We start from the raw sequence: 12,181 nt of genomic DNA on the forward strand, positions 1-12,181 counted from the left end.
TTTTTTTCTTCAATATTTTTGCAAGGATTTTTGTGGTTTGCTTTTCTTTTTGTTGTTGCCTTTTTTATTTCTAATATTTATGTTAAATATATGTATTTTTTTATTTTTCTAAAAAGATTTTTATGTCAGTCACAAAGTATTCATATGATTCAGTTTTATTTTACAATTATTTTCAAAATATACAATAGAACAGAGTAGAATAGAAAAGCAGCAAAGTGACAGGCAAAATGGAAGCATGCATAGAGGCATAGATATAAAAATAAAAAATAATGTACAGAAATGGCAAATTTACAACATAAAAAATACAGTGGAGGTAATAGCAAACTCCGATTCAAAGAAATGTGCAATTGAGTTACAGATATTAATTCCTTTATTCTAGGAATTTGTTGATGCAGACTCATTCATTATGATACCTTTAGACTTTCTGTCTCCAAATATTATTTTATTTTATTGATAATACTATACATCTATTTCCATTTAATTTTTATATTAATCTGTCTCTGAGTTTATTTTTTTTCCTTCTGTGTCTGTAACCATTTTTTCCAGGGTATACTCAATTATAAATGCCCTTACCTCACAAATTGGTGACAGACAAGCGCTTAAAGCCAAAACCATGCAACATGTCACAAATGCTGTAACTGATGTGATTGTGTTTCACAGGAGACCATTTTCCTGAGGTCTGCTTCTGCATGTCTTCTCTTATGTGTGCTTTATGTCTCTGGAGCCATTAAACATCCACGGGTGAACATGTTTCCTTCGAGAGGAGACATCCTAACATTGTCTGGCACTCACATGCAAAGTCCACAAACATTGTAAGCATTTGGACCAAATATTTAAACACAAAACAACTAGAGAGTTTCAGCTTGTCAACCTTTTCACCCAAATCTGCCTTCTGTGCACACTGCCTGACATCTCTTCTTCCTCAGCCGAAAAACGTTTCTGCCAAGTTAAACTAGTCAGCGCACGAAATTTTAAAAACAGGATGCATTCACTCAGTTAGAGTTAGCCAGCTATGTGCTTTGATATTTATACAGCAGCTGAATAATTCAAAACACTGCCATCATCAGACAGGGAAATCTCCTGTTAGATGCAATGATGTGTGACTGGTCAAACTCACATAAGGTACTACTTGTTCTTCCGGGCAAATATTATCCACTCTACATCAGACACAAGACTGTGTCAGACGGGGGAAAATGATTTCCTCGTTTAATTTCCCCTCTACTTGCACAAATAGCTTTCACTCCTTGGTGCCAACAAACAATTCCCTGGAAGGTAAATACGAGCCACAGACAGAGAAACAGAACGTCAGCATCAAGAAGGCGCCAAATTATTTCACTAATGATGCGAACTCAGTGCTTCGGACTCGGCACACAGTGGGCAGCACTAAAGCCCAACACATTTCTGTGCCTCAGTGGCATGTTAAGTTTGTATTTTAAATTGTTTTAATCAGCTGCATTTGAACTGATAAGTTTAGAGAGTTTGTGTTATGCACACTGGAAAGGCTTTTTATTATGTGATCACTTCCCTCTTTTTTTAAAATCTCTATTCATTGAATTTTGTTAAATCCAGTTTTTATATATACTTAAATGTCTTCTGATATTTTTAAGATGCTCACTTTTTCAAAGTCTTGCAAAAGCATTCACACGGTTTTGACTTTTACAAGGTAGAGCATAAGAAGTGGAAGAAAAAAACTTTAAACCTTTCCACAAATAAAAATCTGTAAATACTGTAATACCATGCACCTGTATTTCATCCTTTTAACAATGACACCCTTAAAAATCTAATGAAACTGTTTTCAAAACTCATCAAAGTTGTAAATAGAAACCATCTGTTTGTAATTTATCCTCAGTGTAAGTCCAAATGTTCTGCTCTACCTCAGAGATTTGTTAGAGATCGTCTCTGTACAAACACTATCATGAAGACCAGGAAGCACCGCAGACATGTAAGCAAAGAAGTTTTTGAGAATTTTAAAGCAGAGTGAAGTTACTGAACAGTACTAAATAATACTTTTCTACTCAACATCTCACAGAGCACATCTATGAATATAGTAAGGCAAGAATGTCCACGAAAGCTGAAGATTTGTGCAAACCAAGCATTAATGAGGAGCAGCCTAAGAGAGACCTGGAACAACAATGAACAAATCTTTTGACTGGATAACTTTAGTTGTGCGCTCCATTAATCTGGTCTTTATGGAAGAGTGGCAAGAAGAAAACCAGAGCATCTTTTGCTCATTTATCTCAGTATCATTATTACTTCATTCATGATTTCTTATAAATTATCTGACTAGTGACATCAAGAGGATGAATCAAATCCTTCACTGGTATTTTAGTTTTGTTTTCTTGGTACTACACCCAACTTTTTGTCATGAAACTGCCAGTCAGCTGTGAATATCCACCTTTGCTATCTCCACTAACAAACTTAGAATTGGTCTCTTGTGAAGAGCAAACTTATAAGATGCATTAGAAATATGTTTTTCTGAATTCAGGTCCTCTTTTTGGTTTGTTTAAGAAACAAACTGGCATCTCTTCAGCATCCCTGCAGTCTGCCCTGTATCTCTGACATGCTGACTGGCAGTCTCAGACAGTAGGTCCTCTGGGCGCAGCCACGCAGACGGTCAGCCCACGATAAGAATGACAGAGTTGAGGAGACACTGAGGTCAGCAGTTTGCAGACGGGCTTTCCTGGCCGTCGCCGGATCTGTGGAATTTCTCTTCTCCTTGCCATCTCTCACAGGATCGGCCTGCAGCACGGCCTGCAGGCTCGGCATGCCTCCCTGCCCTGAGCAAACAGCACCTGGAGACACTCCATCACACTCAGACCCACTGCAGTGGCTCGGCTCTTCGGGGCCAAAGAAGGCGTGAGCTCCACTAGAGGCAATGTTTGAGTAAGAGAATGAATGAAATGGGTTTCAATTAAAAGTGATCATATGTTTAAAAGAAAAACAGCAAAGCACCTTAGAAAAGTGAGCCAAAAATACCTTTGAATGGAAAACTCCATGAACTCACTTCTAAACCCCTGGCATATTTCTTGCATAAACATCCTGAGTTACTTTTAGATGACTTTATATTAATCAAGATTTTGAACACTGCTGAAATATAAATCTTGCTGCAATGAATGTGTATTTAGAGCCTAAAAGCATATCTGCTTATAGAGGAAATGTGGCTTGTGGCAGGATATAAAAGCATTAAAAACAATCTCTGTGTATTTAAGTCTGGGGTATATATTTTTTTCGGATGACAAAAATTAAAAAGAGGCAAAAAGGGAGCATTGTTCAACAAAAACAAAAACTTAATTTATTATTTATACCGTTTGACATGCCAGCTTCTAAACAGTGTGCCACCAAAACCTGGTGACAAAGTGCAAATAAACCGAGACATTCCCAGGAGACTGACATGGAGCTATTGCCAGATGAATGTTTTCCCAATCAGTCACCCGCTGCAACGCAGCACAACAAATACACACAAACAGGCACCTGGTGTGATGCGGTGTTTATTTTCCTGCTATTTCCCAGACACGAACATGCAAAGTGCAATAATTGCAGCCATTTCTCAGAGAAGTCAAGCAATGAACCACCCAACATTAAAATGCTCCTCAGTTTTTGGTGATTGCATGTTTTCATCAGCAGGAATAATTCTGCGTCAAAATTGGTCATGAATGGCTCCCCTGTGTTTAAACGTCTAGTGTAAGACAGAAAATGAATTCAAAAGATTGTTCTATCAGCTCAATCTCACAGTGGAAAAGACTGGGCAATGTCTATTAAAACTCAATTCAACTTTATTTATAAAGCCCTTTTTAAAACTCGAGTGAAAATCAAAGTGCCAAACAACGTCAAACCAAAACATAAAAAAGTAAACATTGCAATAAAATACATTAAAATAGACAGAAGAAAAAAAGTCGCACAACTTGAAATACAGACATAAGGCATAATTGGCCTTTTACTTCATAGTTGACACTTACGTAAATCTAGAAAACACATTTTCTTGCATGTAAGGCATTAGTTAACTTCTGTCTTGCATTGCTTATATATACTAATGATATCTGTTCGTATAAATAACACTATATTAGGCTTGTCTATCATTAGGTACAACACATCATTTAAAGCCTCTTTCACACATATGAATAAGTCTGGTATGGATTCATAAAACATGTTTAAATACATTCTTCTTTTGTTACTGCAGCAAAATGAGGATAAATCCAGCTGTTGGGGTAAGAACACTTTTTAAGAAGGGGGCGGGATTACCAATTAACTAAAATTAGCTAATTATTGTTTGAAAAATGTACCAGTGCCTCACTTATTGTTATACCAAGCCATTCCTGTAAAATAAATGTAACATATAGCATTTTAAATTGATTAACTTATTGATTTAGAGTGATCAGAGTATGTAGGGGGTGTCTTCACTTGTAACTGATGTAAAGGAAGGTAAATGAGATCTTCAGCACTTACTGGAACTAAAGGGGAGAGAGGAAATTGAATAAATGTTCTCAAATTAAAGGATGAATTTTACTAAAGTTCTCAGTGTGAGGTCACACTACTGCAATAAAAGACTTATTTTTGAGTCTTGACACTTTTTAACAGGGTTGCCAATATGTGTGGTAGGAAGTGTATCATAAATACAAAGACTACAGAGTAGCAAACAACGAAACAGCATCAAAACAGTAGCAGCTTTACTTTAAGAACAACTAAAGGTTATTAAGCACATGTCTGTGTCTTCTGCAGGTCAGCTCCTGGAAAACAGGGACAACACTGATTAACTTTAAGTTGTCTCTGCTTGAGTCACATTGGAACAAACAGGCGCTACGCATCAGACTTACACAACAATCCTGCAGTTCCTTGCCTGGACGTAGCTTCCCGTGTATCTGATGTCACACCTGACCTCGTTGTTGGAGAAGTCAGACTCCTGGACAAGCTGGGAGGGGTTCACCGTCACCTGGCAAACAGAAAACGGTAACGTACAAGATAGATTCTGGTTAAATTAAAATCTACAAAGGAGGTAAATCAATGAAATGTGGAAGTAGTTGTTTTGATCTGCAGTTCTACCTTGAGAACGTAATTTCCAGGTGACACATCCGTGATATCGATCCACTGGCAGTCAATGTTAGCATGATATGTATCATAGCATCCAGGACCAAGCCCCTTAAAACAAACCAAGCTCATTTTACTCATGTTTTCTGCTTAAATGTTGGGTTAATACATTTTATATGTTCAGGAAGTGGGATTTAAATACCAGTAAATCATCTAAAACCAACAATAAGATGAAATTATAAAGTAGAGATAAAAAAAAGTACATTAGTGCAGACTAACCTGTGTGTGAGCAGTGCAGGCAAAGCGTCGCCGTACTCCCGGGTCACAAGAGGTGTCCTCCAGACAGAAGCTGGCTTTGTGTCCCTCAGCAACCTTCTGTCCAGTGGCGACGTCCAGAAGGTCGTAGTTACTGAAGGCCTCCATGCTGTGGTAATGTCTGCAGAGAGTTGGGCACGCAAACAAACACACTCAGAAAGCGGGACCGCTTTGAGCTGAACACGCTGTGGAAACTAAGGTTTCTGTGAGTCGTCGCAAAGGGGACTGTACTGTACTGTGCAAAAGTCTTGAGCCATCCCTAATCACTTTGTTTTTCCTTCAAGAAGCCAGACTTTTCTAAATCATTTATTGTTTGTCATTAAAAACATACACGAACGGGATGTCTACATGCACACTTCAAACCTAATATTCCTAGCTTTAAACAGCTGGCCAAAAGCGTTTAACAGACACAAAAAGCTCTCTGGTCAGATTAGACCAAAATTGAAAAGTCATTGACCAGAGTGTGGAAAAGACAGTCTGTCTTCCCTCATTGGTTGTCCCACTTCCCAATCACATTTAACAGAACATAATTGGACATTTTGTATTCTAGGACAAAGCAAAAAAAACTTGAGTTGCTTATATTTATGCATGTGTTATTATTACTGGCACTCTTTCTAAGTGGATGTTTAAGATTTGGTGCACTAAATGATTAGCAGATTTTCTTAAATATATATTTTTTATTTTTACCTTTTTGATTTCAAAAACGGAGAATAAACAGATAATTATTTACAAAAAAATTGAGGAAATTGAAAACAATCATTTGTCCAATTGAGAATCTGTGTCCAGATTCTCAATTGTCCAGATTCTCAATTGCACTTCACTGCACAAATCAGTCAAAGCAGATCTTTGACTGATTTGGATGGGTTGATTTCCTGCTCTTTACCTTTATGAGCTGAGGTTAGATGTTTTTATGAGGGAACTCACTGGTGACAGCTGTGCCATTCCCACTCATGTCTGGGTTTGATTGGGAGGAAGTCTGCAGTTCCCTGGTTCTTCACTCTCTGTGGGAAGCGCAGCAAGACTCTGTACTCCAGGTCACTCACACTCGGACGATATGCAGACCTGCAGAGAAAGGAAATCCAAGACGGCTACTTTGAGCACATGCAGGATTGAATGACCTCATCTTTACATAATGCCGTCCACCTGACATACACTTCACTGCACTTTAAATTCCCTCAGATCGCCCTGCACAGCAGATTTACTGCAGTGATGGGTTTGAGTCATGAACTGGTGGCTTATATTTTCAGCTCTGAAATCCTTTGCCTTTCATTTCAGGGTTTGTTTTCCTTGGCAGCACGGCTCCTTAGATCCTCCGCAGATCAGAGGAGAGAAATCCTGAGCAGTGGCCAGGTTTGTGCCCAGCCGCTCTGCCACTGAGCTGCTACATCCAAGTAGCCAACAAGCATGAGGACAGCCAACTATCCTCATGTTGCAGCCTAAGTCCTAATGACTGTCTTCATTAATTCTTCAAATGGCAGCCAATCAAATGGACAAATTCAAACATATTAACTCCAATTTAATCCCATTTGTTGAACAAGTCCGTGTGAGCAGCTTGATACACATTGCATTGAGAACGTGTTCCTACAGCTTGAACCTTTACACATATTGGCATGTTACAACTACATATAGCCATGTGTTTTATGGGATTGTGCTTGACTAACACAAAATAGATTATAATTGTGAGGTTGAAGGATAATGACATGCTTTAATTTTTTTTTTTACAATAAAAACCTGCAAACATTTGTATTCAAACCCTTTTAATCTGATGACCATAAGTGAAGAAAGACAGTGTTGAAAGAAAGCCATGAAAAGTCCTGTTTGCCATTTTCCATAACATGTTGTGAAGGAAAAAGGTCTGATCAGATACATCTGCATAAATCATCCCCACTGTAAAGCATGGTGGTGGCAGCATCATGCTGTGAAGATGCTAGAGGTTCAGTTTCCAAGAGAACAGTGACCCAAAATCTTCAGCCAGAGCAACAATGGTGTAGTTTTTTTAAATCACTGTATGTTACTGCCATGCATGCCACATTTTTAGATTTTCCTTTGCAAGACATCTAGAAAAGAATGCTTCACAGCTCAGCTGTGCCCTACCTATGTTGGGCATAGGTTATCTCCCACATAAATCCCAATAAAATATCTAAATGTTTGTGGTTGCAACATGATTACATGCAAAAAAAAAAAACTATATATGATCCTGAGAACAACAAAAATGGTGAATTTTTGTTGTTGAACATAACGATACCTGGAAAGGCAGTTCTCTTCAGCTGCACAGCGAAGTGCATACATCTGTACTCTCTGGATGTACAAGGCTGCTTGGATGTAGTACGGGTCAGGGATTAGGTCTGGGAGACCTGCCAATAATAAAATATAAGTTACTCAAAGATAAAATAGGTAATTTTGTATGGCTGGTCTTGTGATTTAACGCATAGTTGCAAACAGGATATCAGACCCAACCAGCTAGTGTGATGGATGGTGACTGAAAACCAGAAGACTGTGAATAACCCATTTATTTTTCAGCTGTGAACATAGTAACAATGCTAGATGTATGATGCAGACACGTTTAGATTATATTAAAGCATTGAACTGTGAGGCCTGGTGGTTTTAGAAGATGCTGCTTGGGGCCCCATAAAGCTTTGACCGGCTCTGGATCATGGTTTACGGTTGATGTCAGACAAATAAACTAATTACTATCCGGTCTGCTGTTCGTCTCACCGTTGTGGAAGAACCTGGTGCCGTCGCCGGTGCCCGGTGGGTTGCGCGCATTCTGCCTGTTCCTGCGGTCTGCTGGGTAAACATTATAGAAAACCGAGTTCCTGTGGTGGATGCTGTGTGGATCCCGAGGATCACCTGCACCTGTTGTATCTGGACTCCTAGGAGGGAACTGAGTCTCAACAGCGTTGCTGGAATCATCCACCTCTGGAATGACTCTGGTCAGGGATTGCGTTCTGGTCTGCTGGGTGACTCGACCGTCACTAGCCAGGTTGTGGACTGAATCCGAGCCCTCAGGGGAGCTTCTATCGACTTGGCTGTGAGTCAAATCCTGCACTCTTGCTAGTGGCGTAGTTGTCTGTTGCGCACCGCTGTCCTCCGCAGCAGTACCCCGGCCTCCTCTGGGGATTCCGCTGCCGGAAAACTCCTGGATGAAAACAGCAGCGCTACTATTAGCCGGAGCCTGGCTTGAATGATAATCCACAGCCACATTGGACTGACTCTGTGTGCCGGTCCGATCCGCGGACAGGAGGTACTGCACATCTGCTCCAAGAAGCGACGTGTCTATTTGGTCATTTTGCTCAGAGTGATCCGAGTCTTGGCGGCTCATAGACCTGGTTCTGGTGGCTCTCATGAGCGCAACAGGAAGGTTGACTTGGTTTAAATAGTTTTTTGTTGTTAGTAACATCTGGGTGCGTCTCCTGTTCTGGGAAGGCAAGCGATACCGAGTCCCAGTGCTGAGCAAACTGTACACCTGACCGTTATTCTCCCACTGAATGTGCTGTCTCCAGGGGCCAACAGGCGCGCGTAAATGGTCCTGACCGGTGCCTAAACGCACCAGGACAACGAGAAGGCATGTAAGAAGAAACCAGATCTTCTCCATGGCTTACTGAGATTTTAGTCTCTCTCCCTGAAAAGTCCTACAACTGAATGAGTGTGGAGGGATACTTGAGTTAGACCAGGAGGAGAGGTTTCAAATCCACTTGACGTCGTCACGCACTTGCGCACAGCATCACTGGCAAGAGGGGAGCGCGTGGGGGAAGTCTCACCCATGTGGGCAAACAGTTTTATTTTAGATTTAAATAAATAAAATCCTGAAAGTTATTAAAGTAATTACATTAACTGTAGGCTACTAATTAATGTACAATTAATGTAAGCGGAATTGTACTAATAACATATTAGTTCAAATCTTCTTGGTCAGAGTCGTTTTTAAAGTGTGCGTCAGTAAGAAGTGAAAAAGAGGCACAATTTAAAAATAAAAAAGCTAAAAAAGTGTGGCATGCATTTTAGTAAGACCCCTTTGTACTGATACTCCTAAACTTGTTCTTTTCAGAAATCATCTAGTTAGCAAATATATTTTTTCTGTAAGGCCAGTGTTTTGTTCATTTGTTTGTTTTAACATTAAAGAACAAAAAATATAATAAAGACCAAGGAACACATTAGACAGGTTAAACTAGTGGTATAAAATGGAAGAGTTTAGTGCAATTTTAAACCAAGACATTGGTGTCAACCTAAACTAACACAGTGAACAGAGAGAACATGAGAGAATCAGCCAGAGACCCGTTAGAGGTTCACATTCATTTTGGGATCAAAAACTCAAGTGAAAAAGGGTGTTGAAGGGGGAAAAGTTGTGTTTTTTATGGAAAACTCAGAAGAAGAAATTCCCTTAAAGGACCACAGGTTGTTTAGGGGAAAGAGTAAACATGTGGAAGAAGGTGGTTTAGTCACAATCGACAAAATGAATCTTTTTTGGCCAACATACGAAACTTGAAATAAATCTAACTCAGGACACATGAAACATGGTGGTGACAACATTATGCGGTTCCTTTAGCAGGTTCAACGAAACCGTATAGAGAGAGTAGTTTGGAGTTTTGATGAATCTCAGTAAAGTGCAATTCTGGAAGAAAATCTAAAATCAGGACTTTAGATGAAACCATAATGTCCTAATTAAAGTTCAGATCTAAATACATTTCAGTATTTGTGACAATACTTGGAAATTACCGTTTACAGGTGCTCTCTTTTCAAATTTTTAATTGGGAAAACATTACGTATCATATTTCTTCCAATGCCTTTTTATCTGCAACGTTATGTTTATATGGGGAAAAACACATGGATGTGAATTCAGCTTAAAATGTTAAAATCAATAAAGTCAGTGTCAGCTAAAACAACACAACTTAAGCTCAGACAGCCCAAAAACCAAAAATTGAATTAAGGTTAGTTTTTTTTTAACCTACTTAGCGTATTAAAATTAAAAATTGGTGTCCGGTGATCACAGTACTAATTTACCTTTCTGCCAGATGGGGGCGCTGAGTCCCCACAAAAAGACTGGCATTTCCTTTGTAGTAGTGCGAGTCAAGGTTTCTTGAGGTCTTCATCAGATATGAGGCCTTTTCACTGTTTCAAAACAATGATGAGGTAAAAAATGTTTAATATACAATATTAGTGAATTACTAAGAATAAATTTAAACCATAAACCATCCAATAACTTTTCCTTGATGAATGTTACATAATTAGGTCTCTTTTCATGTAGAGGTTACTTTAAGGTCAGGTTTATTTACAGCCCTCTCACGAGTAACAGTGGAGTTTAATTTAGCTGGCATCCTGGACTGTTAAGCAACAGACCGCTCTTTAAAATCTACACAGATATGTGACACTGTTTGCAATTCATAAAGCCAATTTTCCAGCTCTTACAAACTCAGGGACCTGAAAATGATGTTGCCGTCAGCAACATTTGAGTGTGACTGGACCAACTGTGACTCAGATTAAATGAAATTATTTTTCCTTAACGTATCCCGTCTCTAGAAATGTGACCAGGATTTAACCAAAGGATTGGATTCTTGCTTAATCTTGGTCCAAATAAGTAAGCTCATGCGTTTTATTTGCCAAACGCCCTATAAATTCCCAGCAATACTATAATTTAAAATAATTGTTTCTTGTAAAACTTTCTTGGTCTCTTTCTAAGAGGTTAAGAGGGGATCTTGGCCAAGCTATTCCATTTTAACACACTGTTTCAATTCATTGAGGTTTATAAGCTTTTTTAATGCATTGTTCTCCATTATGTTCTCCCTTGGTCTTCAACAATTATGGGTGACTGTTGAAGGTTTCTTCTTCAACAGTCACACATGCTTATCCAAACACTGGCATCTAGATCACACACAAACTTCGCATTGTGTAAAATGTCCTTACAATGTTCTGTGTTCAATATAACAGTGTGAGCTGCAAAAACTCTGAGTTGGTGACTTTAAAAGAACAACGTGAAAATACCAGAAAGAACTGCTTTTTGGGTAGTTGTGCAATGTTTCATGAAATTATCTGTTATAAATAACCCCTACTGTTTGGTGTTAAAAAACTTTGCAAAAACATTAACCACTTGTTTGAGCGAGTGACTGAGGGTCACTGCGCGTAACACAAACCCTGTAAATTCTAGACACTAACAAGTACCATAGAATTGCACAAAAATCCGTGAGGGATGGCGGAGTCCCTGCTCGAAATTCCGTGAAAGAGATGTACGGAGCCTTGTGCCAGAAGCCCGTTGAAATGCTGTCTACATCGTTTTAAACTGCGTGATTGTGAGCGTGAGTGGGAATAAAAACAACAATAGGTATTTTGTTCCATTTAACACAGTAGGAGTGTAACAGGTAAATCTTTTATGGATTCAAACTCGACTAAAAACCCACCTGTTTAGGATTGTATTTGAAACGTAATCAATTACAAATTTATTGATGGAACCTGACTTGTTTCTGAATGTTGTGTTTTGATTGTTGATTCTATGTTGCATTGTGTTTCTGTGTTTGATATGATGTAAAGCACTTTGAAATGCCTTGATGCTAAAATGTGCTATACAAATAAAATTTGATTGATTGATTGATTGAGAACAGTTTCAGATCCTACTTTACTTAACTCATATTTCAGATCTTTTCTCTTTGAATGAGCCCTACATAAAGCAAAAAAAAAGAAAAAAGAAAAGAACAAAAACAAAAACAAACCACCAGCTCTAATTGCTGCCAGATTGTGGTAATAAACAGTTTCTACGCTGAAGAAACGTGAGAATCTTTCACCTCTGCCTTTGTTTCCTTCTATTTTGTCCTTAGTCATGCTGGCTGCCGAGACGTGCAGACAGACAGGTAGCCAC

General features: G+C 38.9%; 1 protein-coding gene across 1 annotated transcript; it reads right to left on the reverse strand.

The window, feature by feature from the left end:
* Positions 1–3,753: 3,753 nt before the first annotated feature.
* loxl5a (lysyl oxidase-like 5a) lies at positions 3,754–9,851 on the reverse strand. Its single transcript, XM_028026928.1, has 7 exons — positions 8,053–9,851; positions 7,583–7,691; positions 6,262–6,399; positions 5,302–5,458; positions 5,038–5,133; positions 4,812–4,927; positions 3,754–4,724 (listed from the first exon to the last, which is right to left on the reverse strand). The coding sequence occupies exons 1-7, from the start codon at positions 8,930–8,932 to the stop codon at positions 4,718–4,720; spliced, it is 1,503 nt and encodes a 500-aa protein (XP_027882729.1). The 5' UTR covers positions 8,933–9,851; the 3' UTR covers positions 3,754–4,717.
* Positions 9,852–12,181: the final 2,330 nt, after the last annotated feature.

Source organism: Xiphophorus couchianus, chromosome 9 (assembly GCF_001444195.1).
Source record: "Xiphophorus couchianus chromosome 9, X_couchianus-1.0, whole genome shotgun sequence".
Classification (NCBI taxonomy): domain Eukaryota; kingdom Metazoa; phylum Chordata; class Actinopteri; order Cyprinodontiformes; family Poeciliidae; genus Xiphophorus; species Xiphophorus couchianus.

Bases quoted from the DNA above. Each gene is read 5' to 3' on its own strand.
- loxl5a (XM_028026928.1), bottom strand. From the start codon at position 8,932: ATGGAGAAGATCTGGTTTCTTCTTACATGCCTTCTCGTTGTCCTGGTG. The intron at 7,692-8,052 runs GTGAGACGAACA...TATTATTGGCAG, and splicing joins CACCAGGTTCTTCCACAACG to GTCTCCCAGACCTAATCCCT. The intron at 5,459-6,261 runs GTGAGTTCCCTC...AACTCTCTGCAG, and splicing joins GAATGGCACAGCTGTCACCA to ACATTACCACAGCATGGAGG.